The sequence below is a fragment of the Ochlerotatus camptorhynchus genome, unplaced genomic scaffold, assembly GCF_037179485.1.
Source record: "Ochlerotatus camptorhynchus isolate MF236.1 unplaced genomic scaffold, CSIRO-AGI_Acam_v1.1 ptg000078l, whole genome shotgun sequence".
Lineage (NCBI taxonomy): Eukaryota > Metazoa > Arthropoda > Insecta > Diptera > Culicidae > Ochlerotatus > Ochlerotatus camptorhynchus.
Window position 1 is genome coordinate 446,982 of NW_027040568.1, and position 20,422 is coordinate 467,403.

Consider the following 20,422-nt stretch of genomic DNA (forward strand, 5'->3'; position numbering starts at 1 on the left):
TGAATATAAAAATCATTTCAAACGATAGTGCTCATATCGATAAACTTCCTAAATGTAACCGTTTTCAAGATATTTCAAATTTACTTTCATCATAATCAATTTTTTGTAGAAAATATGCCCTTTTCGTAAGTTATACGTGATTGTCCATCAAATATGATAAGTTTTGCAAGATACGCATGTACTTACCTTCGCCTTACCCTTGCACCAATAGACTATTGGAAGTTTGGTTTTAAACTTATAAGATAAATAAGATAAATAAATTAAATACCCATGCGTTTTTATTTGCATCTTACATTTATTACTTTCGATCGTCTTTAATAATAATAATTTGTACATAAACCTTTTCGTTGAATATATTTTTATTTGATGAACTTTTGATTGGTATGTTTTTATATGTTATGAATTTTTAATTCTACCTGATTCTGAATAATAAATGTAAAAAGGAAGAATAGCAGCTTGTTGATTATTCCAGTAACTACTTTGGGCAGCAGAAGAACAAATGAATAATTTTCGGAAAAATCACAAATTATGACAACTTCTCCATTTTTAAGAGTATTTTTTGTATTTCTCAAGAAACTAGACTGCTGAGTTTTAATATAATCATGGGATACCAGTTTTTCCAACTTTTCGCAAAAATAAGGAACAAATCCATCTACTGGTTTTACAAGTTTCTCTAAACTACATCGATCAGTTGAAACCCATTGTTCAAAACATATTTCAGACATACCCTGTTCCTCGAATTTTTCTGAAAAACTTCTTTCAAAATCTGAGAGACCTGGGCAACGTTCGCATTCGCGGAGGTAACAATGATGAGCTGCATAATATTTCTTCAAAATAATGGTTGAAATCTTTTTCGAATGAATATTTTCTAAGACAATGAAACATTAAATTAATATTTTCATGGATGGTACAAACACACATATTGTGAGAACCTGAACTACCAAGTAATTTGCAATGCTTTGGTTTAAGTGCTGCAAATGAACTAAATCCAATGCTATTTTTACTAACTTCTTGAAATTTAATAAAAGCTTCTCGCAATGTACAAACTAAAAGTCGCTTTTGAATATGAATCTTCTTACCTTCCTTCTTCACTGAAACGTAATCGTTTAGTCCTGGCGTGGCTCTGCTTATCTGGTCGCTTTCGAAGAACTGCAATACCTCGTTTTTAATTTCGGGATCCAAACCGTGTCCTAACCTTTCGTTGGGGGTGGCCAATACTCCTTTCCCGTTTTCCAAGCATCGAGCTTGCAATACAATGTATTTATTTGTTTCAAACTCGTCCATTACCGTTTGCGATGACCAAGATTTCGGCAAAATCGTCAGAATCCTTATTTGATCGTCGCTCGATGAACCTGGATCAGCAAATCTCTCCTTCAGTTTTCCGATCATCTCATTGTGTTCCGCAGCTTTCAATTTAAGTTGCTCCAGGTCATCTTCTTCCGCTTGAAAACCAAAGATGCGTTTCTTAATGCCATTGGTAATGTCCATATACTTTCTCCGGGGATAGTTAACATTCTGGAATTTTTTTGTCGATATTGGCGATACGTTGATACCAGCTATGCCAGCTCAATATTATGCATCCTGGAAAATTGTTGCTCTCCACTATCTTGAGATGATGCTGTTGTTATTGACGTAGTTGATGGCATTTCTTCGAAGCTATGTCGAGATGTAGATGGCTGCGGTCCATGACTGACGGTTGCACTTCTAGTTCCAGATTTTCAGCACATGGTTCGATTCTATTCAAATTCAAGCGACACGTGTCACAGATTGATAGAGATGTATCCAAATTAAATTTCCATTCTAGGAACTTATGTTTTTCAATCAAATTTTCGGATAATTTACGAAGCATTGACGAACACCGTTTATAAGGAAACGGCTTGCAACACTTGACCTTCTTGAATTCCATATTCAAATTATACTTGTTCACTCAAAAAGATATTTTTAGTGATGTCTGTTTTCAAAAGGATGTTCATGCTTAAATACAAACGTAGGTACCATTTGGATATTAAGGTATAAATATTGTTTTGGTATTGAAGCTAATCTAACAGAGAAGCTCTTTTTTTTCATGAAAAATACCATGGAAGACATTATAATGTCCCTAAAATAATATGATGGATAGGTGCATCAATATTAACAACTTAAATAGGATGAAACTACGCCTGATAATGAAAATAAGTGCAACTTAACTTGTGTTGGTTTCTATATTTAAAATAATAGTGTTTTCATTTCCCCTGTAAATTCTAAACGGGTTGTCTGATTGTTCAATCGTCAAAAGACAAATTGAAGGTAAATATATGTGTATCTTGCTAAACATATCAAGGCTGATGGAGAATCACGATTAACTTATGAAAATGGCATATTTTCTACAAAAAAAATTATTTTTATGAAAGTAAATTTGAAATATCTCGAAAACGGTTATATTTAGGAAGTTTATTGATATGAGCACTATCATTTGAAATGATTTTTATATTCATATACTGACATCAAACTGAACATTTTGCCGTAAATAATGAAAGTTTCAAAAATGCCTTAAAAGTTGCTCTTAGAAAAACTTTTTTATTAAAAGTTTGTCCATCCTGGAGTTGTTTTCAAAACTATTCAAGTTTTTATTAAAAAGATATAAAAAAAATCAAAAATACGTTTTTTTTTGTTATTTGAATTTTGAGGTTTATTTTTAATTTTTTTTTGTAAAAAAACGAAAAAAAAATTCCGTGTATATTTTTTTTATAAAGCCTTATTAGTTTCCTACAACTCCTTCTTAGTAAATTTTTTTCTACAACCAACTGTTTTCGAACTACATTTTTTTTAAAGTATGTGTGCAAAAACACATAGGCCCTTTTCAAAAATTACCCTTGAGTCAAAAGGGTCTCCTCTCCTGCGGAAAATACTTGGTCTATCATACTGAAAATATGTGCCAAGTATCATCCAGATCGAAGATGGTCGAGCACGATTTCACGTTTTTTCAGCTCATTCTGGATGGAATCCCTCTAATGTCACGACCCCAAATTCATTCTTATATCACAGTTCCTAATGTTTTTTTTGAAAAAAAAACTGCGGAGCTCTAGGATCAGTTTCATTGATTGACCTCTTTTACGGATGTCCTGGACTTACCAGAGGATCCATGTTTATGTCATAACCCCAAATTATTTCTATCATCACAGTTCCTAATGTAAAAAAAAAACGCGGAGCTCTAGGATCAGGATCGTGGATTTACCACTTTTACGGATATTCCAGATCTTCCGCTGCACGGTCCGATGGCCATTTGGGTCCATGTCTAAAATTCATTCTTATATCACAGTTCCTAGTGTTAAAAAAAAACCCGGAGCTCTAGGATCAGTTTCGTGGATTGTCCACTTTTACGGATGATCCGGATTTTTCGAGGACCGTTCCATTGTCTCCAGGATCCAAATATAGGAACCATGACTGTGTTCTGGCTTATTGTTATCATTTGTGCCCATTAATCTAAATTACAGCAAAATCCTATAAATACACCTTTCAAAAAAGAACGTGTAACGAACCTTTTTGCTTTTTAAAAAAGTAGACGACTCTATTTTCAATCAAAATAAACTACAGACCCTAAGAATTCTAAAGGTACCACAATTGTTTAAACTTATCAAGAAATGGCTAAGTTATGCCATTGCAAACTTACTGTTACACGTTTTTCGGAAGCTTCGTAGTCGGCGTAATGTTTTTTATCCACCGTATTCGGAGTGTTAAGGTAGTATTACACAAGTCATGAGATAACGGGCTTATAAGTCATCAACAAAGTCGTAGAACAATGAACTCGGGTAGAATCTATACTATTGATATCTAAAGTTGAGCAAAAAAAAACCGTTCCGGTATTCGTGAACAACAAATCACGAAAGCATGAACTGCTAGTTCGTTTGAATTCATGACTTAGTTCCCGTAAACGAGTAAATAACATTTTCATGAAATAAATCCCAAATCCATGAACTTACGTCACGCCTGTTCAGCGCGACCATCGATTTCATAACGCTACAGAAAACACAAAATAAAATCATGATTTCGTGGTCCATGAATGTGTAATTTTCGTTCCTGAAATCGTGAATTGGAGCACATGCAATGCTGCAGCTGTCATTTTCAGTTGTTGTTGATTTTATCCTTATAGAGTGCTCGGATCCGTCGAGAATAGTGTCTCGATTATTAGTGAGTGAGCTGAGCCGTATCATCAGAATGGTGGTCCGGCACAATGGCAGTGGCTGGTACATGTCATCGTACTGGCCGTCCTTGAAGAAAAAGAATCCCCGAACGCATGCGGTGTTCTTGCTCCCGCCGCTCCGATGGAAGTCGAAGGTGGTGTTGAAAACTCGATTGAAAGTGTGTTCATTCCATCTGCTGGACAGATACCTGCTGCCAGTTTGGGATGCGGGTAAAACCTGCATCAAGGCTTCCATTGTTTTCATTCCACTTCCTCACTCCATTTAAAATTATTACGTTTATTTTGTGGAACAATGTTCACGATTTCATGATTTTTAGTCATGGTGTACTTTTGTAAACGAAAAATTTAATTGTTCCGAAAATCGTGACTGGAGGTTGACGAATTTTGGAACGGATTATTTCCCGTGTATATCGTGCTAATTCTTATCATTTGCTTGATATTAAGATCATAATTTTGTACGACTGAGGTATTTTTATCTACCCGGCAAGGCCTGAAAAGAGAGTGGGCAAGCCCTAGCGGGATCCCAACTCGAATATATTTAAATGTTTATGGTGAAAAAGATAGAAAAACCTTTTGACCGTCTTTGACAGAATTGTGCCACTGTGCTTCACAATGAAAATCGATATTTCAATTCTTCATTCTTTATATCTTCTCTATCTAATTAATCATTCAAGGAAACAGTGATGACCATAATTACTAAGTTTTTTTCATGCTTATTGGCATCTTAAAAACGCACACGCTTTCGTAAAGCTTCCATGCGTAAGCGACTGTGACGCTCGCAATTCCTTTCGATTTATTAGGTCTGTTGCTGTACTTGCTTTTTGCTTTTGCTGTAGGTTGCTGTAAGAAAATAATATGGACAGCAAGTTTTTTACTGTTTATAATCTTACATAAAAGCTAGTACGGGAACAGACCTATATTGACGCCAAACATATATACTCGATGTTGCTTATTTGTCAACTTATCATTCCCAAATTAGTTTATCCATTTTTGGGTAGGTTCAGTTTTGACCGATCAGATTTGATCCTACTTAAATTTGAGTAGTTTTGAAATAGCGTATAGAATCTAATTAAAATGCATTATACAAAATTAAGAAGACGATTCAGACAATCACGACCGGTATTCAGATTTAGGCAGGTCCCTATCAAGACATCCAATAAGGAATTTTATTGCATGCGATCTTCACCGTATAGGTATTATTATTCGTAGCATCTCAATCGTTAGACGTTCCTTTCCCGGCAGGTACTCAGTAATAGCAGACAGTTCAGTAGAACCTGTCGAGCGAAGTGGTTGCTCTGAGTGATTTAACGTAATGCTTAATATTTGAAAGTTTTCAAGTAGGTTACTCCGTGTTACTCATCTGTCAGACAAAAAAACAAGTTAGGTGTAACCAGTGAAAGTGGTAAATAGAAAACGTATTAGTGGTTTTCATTACTTGTTGCGGACAGATGACTCAAAACTATCACCCGGCCATACTCCAACCGCTCAACAGTGCACGTCTGGCAAAAACGTTGCCGTTGGCATAAACTAACACACCGTGAAACGTGACTTTGCCGAGTTATTTTATCAATGATGAGAATAACATGCATCCATTCGATGTATCAGCTATTGTCGGACTGGAATTGTAACGTCATGCATTATGTAGATTTTTTGCCGCAGCTAGTAATGACCGGTCGTTGAAACTAGCGCAAATAATTACTCGGTGGACCACCCTGTGAGCAGTTGAAAAGAAGTGTTCTACCTGTTGTGCCCAATGTAATTGCTATCCAAAAAAGAACATCAATACACTTCATCCGAGACCATATCAATCAAACGAATCAAACGAGCTAATTTCGCCATGCCATCGCCAGGCATCGTATTTTTTTTATTATTTTTGAATTTGTATGCACATGGTGCACAGATTGAAAATGAATAAATCGTTACGTTATGATGCTGTTTACCTTTAGCAACGTGTGGTTAACCTCAAAGCAAGAAGTTAACCTTCGTGAGCTGAAACGCAAATGAAAAAGGGCATTGTAAGTATTACAATAAAAGCAAGTGTGCACCCACTCACCATAAATAAGACCCTATTTTCTTGAGGTTCTAGAAGAAAGCATATTGCCAATTCAGAGAAAAATTAGCATTTGGCGTCAGATTATCAATTTATTCCCTGAAACGGCAATATCAAAATATTGTTCCACGGCAAAGTTCTAATGGTAGGAAACGTCATTTTAAACTGTTCGAATGATGTTATGCGATCCATTCATGAGGTGTGAATCTTGCTTTTAGTTATATGTATAATGATTTTTAACCGGTTTTTCAAGTTCCGTTCCTCTGTTCAGCTTTCTGCTCTGTTTATCTGAGTGCCTGTGTGCAAATATAGACTTCTCTGACATTTGTGAATTGCACAAGTATTAGTGCAGAACTTTGAGTAAATTCAAAGGTTTTCATGCACTAATATTTAACATAGTCATCAGTCATATAGAAGTCATGCCGGCACCGGTGGTGTAGCGGTAAGCGTGACTGCTTTCTAACACCTCAATGGGTCTGGGTTCAATCCCAGCCGAGGTCGGTGGGATTTTTCTGAGGCATAAAAATCTCTGGTCACGTCTTCCTTCGGAAGGGAAGTAAAGCCGTTGGTCCCGGTCCATGTGTGTTGAATGGGTGCGATATCCTACGCAGGTGTGGAAGCTGCCTTCCTGCATATTCGATTGCCGTCAATGGATGGCAAACGATGTCCGTCGGTGATTGGCACTAGATTGCGGAACAGAGACCGACGTTAAATAAAGGAAAGAATAAGAAGAAGAATATAGAAGTCATCTGAATGCTGCGCTGCCGCTCATAGCAAGTTCGTCCCATAGCACAAATCAGCAAGCCAAAAAAACGTTTGCGGTGCACAATTGCGTCTTATGTAATGGGACAACCTGTTTAACTATTTTCCAAACGTTTCCAGAACAAAGTTGTTGAGCTAATCCAGTATTATGGCAATATGGGTGATTAGCTACCATTTCCATTGAAAAAAAAAACCAGTTTTGACAAAAACGCAAATGGGACCGACTTGCTATGAGCGGCAGTGCATCGCTATAGACCTTCTTCTTTGACTTTATTTCTTCCCTCCTGAGACTTTATCTGGCCTCATCGCTATACATATAGACTACCAAATCATCCTGAGGTAGTGACTTGCATCTACCACCAACTGCCACGATCTCGTGGGGGTAATTTTTTTTTTGTTTGTTAATTCGTTTATTTGTACAGGCTCAGTCTAATAAACTTTACAGAGCCGATATATTCTTTTTCTTCTACAATAAGAATCTTAAAACTAGAGTTAAGGGGGTTTAACCGATTACTTGCGGTCGTCTCGAGGTTAGAGAGTTTAACAATTTAAGGATGGGGAAAGGTTGAGAGGATTACGAATTTCATTTGTTTTAATAGGGTAACTATTTCTAAAACACTTACTTAAATCTAAAGAACTGATCATTTCAACATGAGATGAACATGAATACTACAGAAGGAATGTATACACACACACACTCTTTCTCGCAAACACATTCATCCTGACAAATATACCAAATTAAGACTATGGGGATCATGAAATTGATGCAAAATTTGAAATGTCAGCAAAAGTCATGCTCGAGCAAAAAAGACCTGCTTTTAACGAATTGAACTTAATTGGAGTTGGGAATGCATCCATTTACGTTGTATACGTTAAAAGCAATTAATAAAAAGATAAATTTCGATTACACGACAAGGTCGACTCAAAGTTGAGATAAGTTCACTCATATTCTTGAAAACGTAGCTAACTCATAGACCGAGTTTTTTTCTTTATTATAGAGATGTTTAGCCATATGGCTAGTTCATCTCTTAACATAGACTGAGTAAAACTTACCGAGCTTTTACAGGCATTTGTTTTCTAATATGAGGAACATCTCGATGCACATATGAAATTAGTTCACGGAAACACGTTTTCATGTAGTTTCCATTGGGAATGCACATAACATTTATCCATTAACAAGACTAATGATGTCTATCTGAATTTCACATTACATTCATGTGATCACATAAGTTCTATATGATAAATCACTTAAATTTAATTTCACACATAAGGTTCATGTGATTTTTTGGTGCAATTCCCTATTATGATATCACATGAAAGTTATATGAAATTCTAATGAATATTTTCCATTGGATATGGAATTTATTTTTTGAGTGTATACTTCTATATTGAGTAAATGTTTCGTCGATTTTTGCCATATTCGAAAAATTTTCTCAGTCTACATGGAAACTACGTTTTCTAAAGTTTGAGTAATTTATACTTAAATTTGAGTCGATCTTATATGCCATGTAGTGTGTAAATCCATTTGTTACTTAGTACTGGTCCTTTTGCACGCCAGGAGCGGGAGAACAAGCACATCTTAGTGATAGATTCAACTTTCCACCACACAAATATGGAGAAATCGACAATCAAAAGAGCAATTTATAATATTATTAATACGATTCTAAACACTTTGTGCTCAAAAAGTGTTGTTGAACCAGGATCAGGGTTGCTGAAACGATTCAGATAGGAAGGAATATCGAGATAAAGATCATCGAAAGGTAGAGAGTACTGGAAAACGAAGCCAAATACCAAGCCAAGTGTTGTAACGTTTTTACAAATACAGTTTTAAAGTCAGATATATCGAGCAACATTTTCATTACATTTTGCAAAATAATTACACACCTGGGGGAGAAAAACTTGGCTAAATATAACACAATTTACTAATACCAACCTTTTTGCCTTTCGCGTACACCAAGGCGTACCGAAACGCTATGATATCACATGAAAAACTTAATTTCGTTTCAAGACCCGGAGAGACGTCTGTAAATGTCTGTAACGAAAAAAATGTCTGTGAAAAAAATGAAAGTCTGTAAATTCACAGACATGTCTGTAAATCTGACATCTCTGATGTACACTCAATTAGTGTCATTTGGAATCAGAGAGAGTGCTGCCACCACTGGTCGAGTTGGTGTGAAATTCGTACTGGTTATACATACTGAACTTCATCAACTTGTTTCTCTTCGGCTGCGTCTAAAACCTATATTCCGTTATATAGTCTATTGATATCAGTATCCATGCATCTAACTTTAAGTGAAAATAATATGTCAACAAAATACGGGGTATAAGACAGAATGGATAATAAAATGATAAATTTGTATGGGGAGAGTGGTCCAAGTAGCCGAGATTTCAATTGTTGTATGGTTGAAGATTTTCAGATTAATACCTGATACACCTGAAGCCTTGAAAACAGCAATATCAAGAGGATTTTAATGAGAACTTTGATTTTTAAACTGACATTATGCGAGGATGGCGCCGGTGGTGTAGTGGTAAGCGTGATTGCTTCTCACTCCAGCAGGCCTGGGTTCAATCCTAGTCGGTGCCACTGGGATGTTCTGAGGCATAACATCTCTGAATACGCCTTCCTTCGGGGAAGTAAAGCCGTTGGTCCCCGGTTCATGAGTTGATGGGTCGATAGGTAGGGTCCAGGTGTGGGAGCTACCTCCCTGGCGTCGGTAGCATTGGTGCTCAGCACGGAAAACAAGATCGACCCATCAACTCATGAACTGGGGACCAACGAGATGTTATGCCTTAGAACATCCCGGCGGCGCCGACTGGGATTGAACCCAGGCCTGCTGGCGTGAGAGGTAACCACGTTTACCACTACAACACCGGCGCCACTAGGCTTTAGCTTGATCAGGTATCATTCTGAAGATCTTCAACTGCCCAACATTTAAAATTACATCTCCAACATATTCTCAAAGATTCCAGGTTGCTCAGAAATTATTTAAAATTTAGACTAACATTTGAAAAGGGCGGAATTCCAAAATCACCATATCGATAAAATCGCTTCCGAATTTTGATGACCTAAAAATTAATCGTATTTCACGAATTTCCATTTTTTGATGATTTTATTAGCTTAACATATAGTTTATAGTGTAATGTATCATCATACATAAGTAAAAACTCAAAAAAAGTTTTTTTGCCGTGAAATTCAAAAGAAAACATCGTACGTCCTGATAATTTCTTACATGGGTCTGTTCATAAACTAAGGAGACAGTTTTTTTTGAATTCTTGACCCCCCCCCCCCTCCCCCTGCGTAGACAATTGTCCATACAAAAAATTTGAAATTTGTATGGGCCGTGGATAATTATCAACCCCCCCCCCCCTAAACTGTCTACGTAGTTTATCAACAGCCCCCATGTTGTTACCCCCCGGATCTTCAACCCTTTGAACTGCCAACACTGAATTTTTGTTTGTTGTTCCGCCTTGGTTCTTCTTTCGCAAATTTTGTGAGCCCTGAGATTTTTTTTTTGTCTTCTTTTTGTTCGTTGTTTACACGTGAAATATCAATCGGATGCATTTCAAATTAATCGGGCGTGACTAGATACTAAAGAATCAGTACGTTTGACATATTAAAACAAGGCGTAACAACCAGATGCATCATAGAGTTGAAAATTGGAAATACGCCATGTAAAAGAAAACGTTTTTGATGATTTAAAATTATATTTTCTTGTACTTTTTCGTGTTTATCTGTTTGTTTGTGAGCTGTTCTCTCTATTTGTGGCAAAATATGGTTTGTTTACATTTTGGCTCTTTCGCCCTATTCAAATGTTAGTCTAGAAATAACACCAAGTGATAAGAGATCGCCTTGAAAACCTCAGGATGTTTTTTCATGTTTCAGATTGATCAGGTATCATCATTCCAGTATTCCATAATGCATATAACATCTCTCAGATTTTCTCTCCAAAATCTCCGTAAAGTCGTCTGGATATTTTTTTCATGACTTTAGGTTGATCAGGTACTATTGTATTGAATCACACTGTTCATCAATTCAAATCACATCTTTCAAGGTGGCTCCGAAAATGATATAACTTTTTTAGCGTGTTTAGTCCACTTTTGCTTAATACTTCTTTGTTGTTGCATGGCTATTTATAAGGCTGTTTACCACAATTTTGTCGTTTTTAAGCGGTTTAAAATTATGTTTTTTTTTTTTGCTATTTTGAAATATTGACGAAATAACTCTTCAATGCCATTTTAGGTTTAAATCCTTTTAATAGTTTTAAGGGTAATTTTGGCCTCATGAAATCTGTATTCAATATTGGTGGATCGCGAGGCTATGCAATTTCTCAAGGTGGGTCGCAGTTAGCACAGAGACAACGACTGGCTTAGTTGAAGACACGTAATTTCTTTCTAACTATTAATTTATGACACTATAAGCGTTCTTGTCCCACTGGGTGGTTCAATGGACCCTATTCTTTGTGATTACCTGACTACATAATGAACTCATACTCAGCTTTTTTCTCAATGTGAAGAACTAGATTCGATAAGGACAAAATGCCGTGAATCATGCACGAGCGAACGTATACAAAACATACGCACCATAAGACCCACTTAGCACCCAGCGTCTCCATCGATTGTGTGAGTGAATGAACAAATGCGTCACTCACTTGGCAAACAGACAAAAAGTTCGAAACTACCTTCCTACAAAATTGCTACCCGCGTCCCCAAAAAACGTGTCAATCAAATTACACATGTGCTCACATTGAAGGCAAATTTCATTATCCTCAAGTGAATTTATTATTTATCAGTTAGGTAAAACCACCAGGTTCGAAATGAAAAGGCGATAACACCTGGCGAGAGAGTATAGAAAGAATAAAGCAACCAAAACCGTCAAACAATCAGTTTACCTAAGTACTGTGTCGGAAAATAAGCAGCAATATAGTGTTGAGAAGTCTGACAACAAAAATAGCAAATCATCGAAAGGTTGAGAAGTTGATAGGAACATTGGCGATACGTGTGGTGCTGATAATCTGATTGAGTTGATACCGTCTCGTAGGCGGAAGGCTCTCCGTGCAACAGACATCAGTTGAGTGTGTGATGCGCGACCGAACAGGTGACCACATTATGCGGAATCGGTGAGAATATTCCCAGTGTGCTAAATAACGGTTTTTGCCAAATTGGGCAAAGGTGTATGGGGAAATTCGAGTTTTAGTAGCAAAAATAGTGCAATGATCAGTGATAGTGATTATCGGGATTGATAGTTGTGCAGGAAAGTTGCAGGGTCACAGTGTCGGTCGCGACAAGTTCAACGACCGTAAAGTCGATATCGATTGAAAGGTGTCAAGCGTCTATTTGTGATAACTGTGTTTTGAGGCAAAGTGAAATCGCAACAAAAATGAAATCTAACTACATGTGCGGATTATCATGTTGGCATCCAACATGGCTTCAGCGATTTGCGACGTCACGTTCCTTTATCATGGTGTACGGATTCCTGGGCACCACACAGGCAATGGCCTATATTTACTTCGTAATCACCCTGACCACACTGGAGAAGCGCTTCAAAATTCCATCGTCTACGACAGGTAAGACATTACTTTAGGTGCAAGGGTATTAATATTTTTTTACTTACAATACTCAAGTGCTGTGTAAATTTGCCTCGGAAGAATGACTATTTTATCAGTGTCGAGTGACTACCAATAACCATCAGTAGCATGGTAAGCAGTTGTTAGTTATTACACTAATTGGAGCGGAATCGCCGACTGTAAACAACCGATGATGGTATCAAGCCGTGTGTAATCTACGATGAAATACCAACACCGGATGGTCAAGGTTATAATCCCTAACAAGTCACCAATGAACCCAGTTGATAAAGTATAAAGACAGGAGAACATATTGTATCAAACAAGGCAAAACGATCTATTGTAGCTACATTTTTTGTTGCAACAGTAGAAATACAATTGAGCTTTTTGTTTGGTACAACATAATCTATTGTAAATGGGTTTTTTTACGCTAGAAAAGGGGCTAAACGTTACCATAGAATCATTTTTGTCTCGGGAAAAACCACTATGGATTTGAATGTTTTTCTATTGAGGTTTTACATTGGAGGCCGTCAAAATAGATTTTCATTTACCTATATCCTGAATATGAACTTGATTCTCTTTCTGATCCACAAGTGGATGGAATTTTTTCTGGATTTCTTGACCTTCACGAAGCAGTATCATAAAACGATTGGTATGTATTCATAGATAAGCTTTTAGTCAATATCAGTTAGAGTAAGGTGGGGCAAAAATGCGGTTTGAACATGAGGTCCCATAAATAATTCTAGAATTTTCAAATAATCTGAAAGCTGCAATAGCAGGGTGGCTATTCAACTGGGAAAATCGAGAATTTGCGAATTTGCAATCTCAAAATATGTTTGTCAACATTTTGATCGAATTTTGTTAACTTGTTAACTATTTGTACTTTTTACCTCTGTTTTATGTACCCTGCTCTACCTGTTTATGTAAACTGACTGCTACTTTTCAAAGGATCGCTTATCGACTACATTCTGCTTAGTCTGGAATAGAAAAAATGCCTTAGTCTCAGGCATTTAAGCGCCTCATAACTCTTTCTGTCCTAAGGTGGTTTACCAATCAGCCTTAGGGTAAACAGGTATAATACGTCCCACTTCTTTTTCTTTTTCTTTTTATCCCTTGTCGGGTATTTTCATCACTGCGACCATTTTTCTGATCTATTGTGATATACTCCCCATTTTTTTTCTTTAGCTATATCAAAATGCCGGATCACTATTATTAGGAGTGATCGCCAACGTTTGACTAATAGCATTATCCCAGCACGGCATTATACTTCGATTAAAGTGCACTGCCGTACTGGGAGTTGTTCTCCAAATGTCAAAGGGTTCAGCCCCTTGTCGAAGAACTTACGCCTTTTATTGAAAATTGCCGGACAGTGGCATAGTAAATGTTCCGAGTCTTCCTTTTCTATGCCACAGAAGCGGCATACATCATCTTGAAGTTTTCCAATCAGCTTCAAGTGATAACGGCTCGGACAATGACCTGTTATTAGACCTGCATATATACTAAGATCTTTTATAGAAAGTTCCAGAATTTTGTGGGTCACAGAAATGTTTGGATTAATGAATCGCTTCGACTGCCTAGCAATAGAAGTGTTCTTCCAGTTTTCCTCCACTTTTGAAGATTCCCACGCTTTTAGCTCCATTCTAAGAGATGCAGCCGATAAGCCACAAAAGGGCTCTGGCCCGATGAACTTATGAGAAGATCCGAGTCTTGCTAGTGCATCAGCTCTTTCATTTTCCTCAATCCCGCAATGACCAGGAACCCAATAAAAGTTGACTTGATTATGACAAGACAATTTTTGAAGTGGTTGAACACACTCCCAGACAAGTTTTGATGTACATGTCACCGACTTTAAAGCATTTAGAGAAGCTTGACTGTCGGACATGGCGCATATATTTGAACTCTTATAGTTTCTACGCAAACATATAATGGAACACTCTAAAATTGCTTGAATTTCAGCTTGCAACACAGTTGGCCATCTGCCCATAGGAACCGATATTCCTATCCCTGGGCCAGTTACTCCTGCTCCCACTTGATTGCTCAATCTTGAACCATCTGTATAAAAATAATCGATCCTGGACGAAGAACCGGGCCACCAAATTGCCATGAATTACGCCCAGGGTCAAATACTTGAAAAAGTCGTTTGAAATTGTATCTTTTCTCTATCTAGTCTTCATTGTTCCTTACTAGACAGTTGATACTAACAGGTCTCCTTCAAAGAGTTTCACTGAGCTTGTAATCCTTAGAGCACACTTTTCGGCTTCTAATTGTACAAATTTATGCAATGGTAGTATATAAAGCAAAGCATCCAATGCCTTCGATGGTGTGCTTCTCATTGCACCTGTTATTGAGAGAGTTGCTAATCTTTGGAGTTTTTCTAACTTTCTCTCAGCCACCAGACCAATGCACCATAAGTAATCCTGGGTTTCGCAATTGCCGAGTAAATCCAATGGATCATTTTTGGTTTCAGTCCCCAATATTTACCGAATGTTCTTTTGCATATCCATAGAGCATAAGTAGCTTTGTTTAAATGGCACAATAGTAGTTTTAGAAGGATTTATGTTTAATCCTTCCCTATCACACCACGATGAGACAAAATTTAGGGCAATTTGCATTCTGTTAGCGATAATACAATCATATTTGCCTCGTACAATTATGACTATATCATCTGTGAAGCCAATTATTTCGAAGCCTTGAGCTATTAAATTTTTGAGAAGATCATCAACTATTAAAGACCACAATAGAGGTGATAACACGCCTCCTTGCGGGCACCCTTTGGTTGCTCTTACATTGATGAGTATGAGTAAGCTTTCAAGGTTTGCTGATATGATTAGATCCAATTTACAGATGCTTTGATCGAAGCCACGTTTCATCATAGCTGTAGTCATTGAATCGTGAGATGAATTATCGAATGCACCTTCAATGTCTTTTGCTTCAATGTGAAATTTCTTTTGGTTCAAAAGATCTTTCTAGTTTTGTAACAACCGTATGGAGTGCTGTTTCTGATGACTTACCTTCCTGGTATACAAACTGATATTTCCTCAGAGGATTTGTAACTAGATATGATGACTTTATTTATTCATCTATTGTTTTTTTTCCATTATTTTAAGCAAAATAGACTATAAGCTTATTGGCTTGAAGGGTTTTGGTGAAGTTTTATCCTTTTTATTAGCCTAGGGGATAAAAACAACCCGCACTTGTCGCCACACTGCCGGTATATAGCTTAATATTAAGCTTGCTCGAAATATCTTTGTTAGAATAGGCATTAAAACCGTTTTTCCCTTCTGTAGTAGAACAGGAAAAATTCCATCCCTACCTGGTGACATGAAAGGTTCAAAGGAGTCAATCGCCCATTTCATTCAATATTTCATGAATATCCGTCCTGGTTTCATCGATACCACTTGCTGTTGTCGTTGCGTTTTGGTCTTCGTTTGAACATGGAAAATGCGTTCTCATCATCAACTCTAACGTTTCATTTGTAGAAGTAGTAAAAGAGCCATCCTCTTTTTTCAAAGTGCCCAGACCATTGGAATAATCTTAAGCGAGTATTTTCTGCAACCTAGCAGTTGCTGGAGTATTTCCAATGTTCTCACATGTATGCTTCCAGTGTATCCTCTTTGATCTCCGTATTTCCTGATTATAAGCGGTGAGGGATTCCTTATATTGTTCCCACTGTTATGTTCGTTTAGCCCTATTGAAAAGCTTCCGGGCTTTTTTACGAAGTTTCTGTAGTCTGTTGTTCCGCCAAGGTACATCCCTGTTTGTAGAGCGTTCCTTATCGATGCAACTCTCAAAAAAGGCATGTTGTATCAAATTTGAAAGTTGTTTAGAACTATTCTCAAGTTCTTCACAAGTGTTTAAGCTAATTGCTATCGTGTCTCTTCCTGCCACGAGCTCTGAATTATATAGCTCCCAGTTTGTTTTCCTAGGATCTCTAAAAGTTTGTGTGAGCTGTTGACCAGTCTCATATTCAAATAATATTTGCTTGTGATCAGACAAAGATATTTCGTCTGACACATGCCAATTTTTGATTTTGTCTGAGATTATTGGACTACACAAAGTCAAATCAAGAACTTCTTGTCTAATTGCATTTATAACGTCCCACTTAAGTAAAAGCAGTCATATTTTTTTATCGTTTTCACATTAATTAACGGAATGACCACGTACATCAGTTGCTTTGGGAATTAGAAACAACCTGTGATAATTGATTTTTCTTCAGTGGCAGTTAAAATAGAAGTAAAGATATTTTTTTCGACAACATTAAAATTCTGAGTTCTGAAATTAGGCGAGGCATCTATCAAATAATAGGCTCCCACATCAAAGAGACGTAATGTTTTATTCTAAACGGATTGTACACCCCTCACCATTAATTTTAGATGTCTCTTACAGTACAAAGATGGAATAAACACGTGATTAAATATGCTTTCCAAAATGACGTAAAAAATTACACCGGAAGCTGTCAAACAGCAAAGTTGTCGCATTAACCCTTCGTCTGTGCCAAATAAACTAACGTTGTCTGTACCTTGGCGTCAATTGTCATATCTCAGCGAAAGTTCAACGGATTTCAAATGTTTTATAAAGTACGTTAACGTTCAATTTAAATTATCCAAGTTTATTTTAAGAGGCGGATCTCTCATAGGAAGAAGTCATTGTAAAAGTATACCCATAAAGTAGCATATTTCGATGTTAGAAATGTTTATAACACGAGATCCCAACCAAATACGATGTTTCTTCTTCCGTTGAGAAATGCATCGTACGGGTTAGGCAAAAATGTGCGTCTATCTTGAAAAACTGACGCATTAATGGCCCTTCTCGCTCATTTTCAACTTCTATTCAATTTTCATACTGCCGTACTCTAACGGAACTATCCACCTACCCTCTTCTAAAGATCATTCTCTAGCTAATAAATCATCACACTAAAGCTTCATGTTAGCATTTCCAACCAACTCCAAACTATACGTGTTTGTTTACATATGCAATTACGCCCAAATCTCAAATCACTCCGGAAATGATCAATTGCTACGTTTCAATTCAAATTTTTAAATTAATTCATTTCTGCAGGCAAGCATTTAGGGGAAATGGATGTAATGTCGGCTTAAATGCCCCTAATATGGGCCCATACATAAATTAAGCAATCAAATAAATTTTCAATAGCGACCAAAAATATCCATTAGTACCGTCTCATACTTTCATCTCCTCATCTATCGTATAAAAATTACCACTGTACTCTGTTGTTTGAAATTAGCATCTTCAACTATGTAAATCGTTGACTTCACGCAGAAGTAATATAAAACAAATAGTTAAAGTAAAAAAAATCCATTTGCAACAAAGTTGTCCCACTATAGATCTTACCCCTCTATCTAGAGAGAGAGAGAGAGAGACAGAGCCACGCGCCACGAGGCCAAATTAAACTTCAATAGGGAGGCAATGGACTTGCAAAATGTATTCTCTAATACTTAATGCCGGTTCAGCCGTTGCAGCTAGGTAGTCGCTGTAGTTCGTTTGCTGCTGCAGATAACGATAACAATGGTGGTGTCGAGATGATGGTGATAATAACCTTTCACCGGTTTAGAGATGGACACTCGAAATAAACGGGCTCGCCAAATTTTGGTGCTTCCGAGACACGCGCGCTAGTCACCTGGACACTGTGCATTGTGACGCGAGAAAAAAAAATCCATGCGGGTGGAGAAAATCACAAGTAAAACGAATGTCATGTGACAAGACTGGGGCCAGTGTTCACTCGGCTGTCGACACAAGCAGACCACTCTCAAAGTGTGTCACGCGATCGTCTGTTTACTCGGCACCACCATTGTGTGGTCCTCCTCATTGTTCTTCAAAAGCAGTTCTTTCAGTCGATGCGTCGTCGACTTTGAAAAGCAACCGTTTCGTGATGAATGTGTGAGTACTGACCACGTTTTGCGTCCATTGCTGCAATGGAAGCGCTCTGACTCTCGTTGGCGAATCTGCCATAGAATGAAACCACTGGAAGCGGCACCCGTTCTGGTGGAGGAGGCTTATTGGACAGCGGAAGATAAAATGTTAATTTTATTTTACCTTTTGACTGTGATGTATTGTATACTGAACAAGAATCCTCGGCTCTGTAAAGTTAATTCGGTTGAGCCTTATCAAATAAATTAATTACAAAAAAACCGGGGCCGTGTTAACTGGCTCTGCGCTTCATACGGAATGAAGTAATTCACCTTGCTTTAAACTCTATTTTGTTTCTTAGAAAGGATGACTGTTCTTTGCAAATAAAGTCATGAGCAGGGGTTGAAACTGTTGACGTTTTTTACGACACTCGCTTCGTTGTCATGCGCGACAGTCTGTTTTTATTCGTACTCTCATGCTCTACCGTCGTCTCTCTTACACAACACAAACGGTAGAACAACATTCGAGCAAAAAGAAATTTTTTCAAATAACTATCATATCAAGCATAACATTTGATAACGGCAAAAAAGCATTTGTAAACAAACTTTCTAAGGTCCTTTACACGCAAATCAAAGTACGCCCACGCAAACCAACAACATCATGGGATTGTATTGTGGTATTGTGGTATTGGTTTGCGTGGGCGTACTTTGGTTCGCGTGTAAAGGGCCTTAGAAAGTTTGTTTACAAATGCTTTTGTGCCGTTATCAAATGTTATGCCTGATATGACATTTGTGATTTCGTCCTAATTTCTCAATTTGGTGTAAATTAAACCATTTCTGATCAGAAATGTTATTACTAGGACATCGTTGCTTGCTATTTTCATAATTCACACAAGCACAACATCAGCAGATCTTATTATGAGAAACACTCATACATACATTCGTGACGGTCTCCGGCAACAGTGTCGTATGACAGAGCCTGTCATATGACATTTTAGTTTGTTACTGTAATTTGATAGCTTGTTTTGCAAGTGTCGGAAGTAAAGGCAGTCGATTATCACAGAAAACTACGACTACTGTCGACTACGGTGACCACTTACAAGACTGGTCATGAGTGATTAACTTATCAATTTTATCAACGAAGAAAGATGTCAACTCATCTGCCGGCTTCATAATTTTCTGCAAGTTCAAATCACCAGTGTAAAAGCTTTAACGACGATTTACTAATTATTTTCATAATACTTAACTAGATCTATATAATTTTATTTATTGCTATTCGAATGTACGTTATATATAAGACAAAAAATGTTTGATGAATTATAGATCATAATAATTTTCTTCAAATTGACGGATTTTCAAGGTTTTTTTGTTCGTCTTAGGCCTCGTGGGCTTATATAAAACAACTAGACAGTACTGCCTGGTCAGCTAGTAATAATATTAATAATAATAATAATAATAATAATAATAGGTACCACACCAGCCAAATAATGCAGAATCGTAAAAACCTGTTAGAACCGTGTTTGAATTGTAATGTTTACCATGGCAGTTCCAGTTCAGTTCAGTTCCACTTGGCGATATAGGCGATATATACTTTTTTGTTTGAAATGTTGCATATAAATTAATCTTATCAATGCATGCAACAATCAATTATTCCACACCTAAACGTCACAAACCGAACTAGCTGAAGCAATGACTGATTTGATTTGTAATTGGTGTGATGATTTTCCTAATTTCAGTTATGGTGTCATGTCATAAGGATCAGTTTCAATCTGATTCTCACGAACAGACAAGGTACCTGTTGAACGACATTGCTAATTTCTGACAAATGAGCATTCGGTCTAGTTCGTACAATACTTTCACTGACAGCGGGAAAAATCAACTTTCAAACTTATCGTGCGGTGACATGTTTGCTATATGGGTCATTCCGCGCCAAGTGGCCACAAAAAAATTGCAAAAGTGAAATTGACCTCTTCCGATTTGGACCAAATTTGGAGGGAATGTTCAT

The 20,422-nt window shown here is 37.2% G+C and overlaps 1 protein-coding gene across 3 annotated transcripts in view; it reads left to right on the forward strand.

The window, feature by feature from the left end:
- Window positions 1-20,422, forward strand: part of Oatp33Ea (Organic anion transporting polypeptide 33Ea) — a 64,319-nt gene that overhangs the window by 14,637 nt on the left and 29,260 nt on the right. For 2 of the 3 annotated variants that reach the window (XM_065217694.1, XM_065217696.1), the window contains exon 2: window positions 11,783-12,556. In XM_065217694.1, coding sequence (XP_065073766.1) covers window positions 12,370-12,556 — 187 coding nt within the window. In that variant the 5' untranslated portion in view covers window positions 11,783-12,369. Of the gene's footprint in view, window positions 1-4,893; window positions 5,518-11,782; window positions 12,557-20,422 lie in introns of those variants that run through there. The other variant, XM_065217695.1, reaches the window with a different exon arrangement.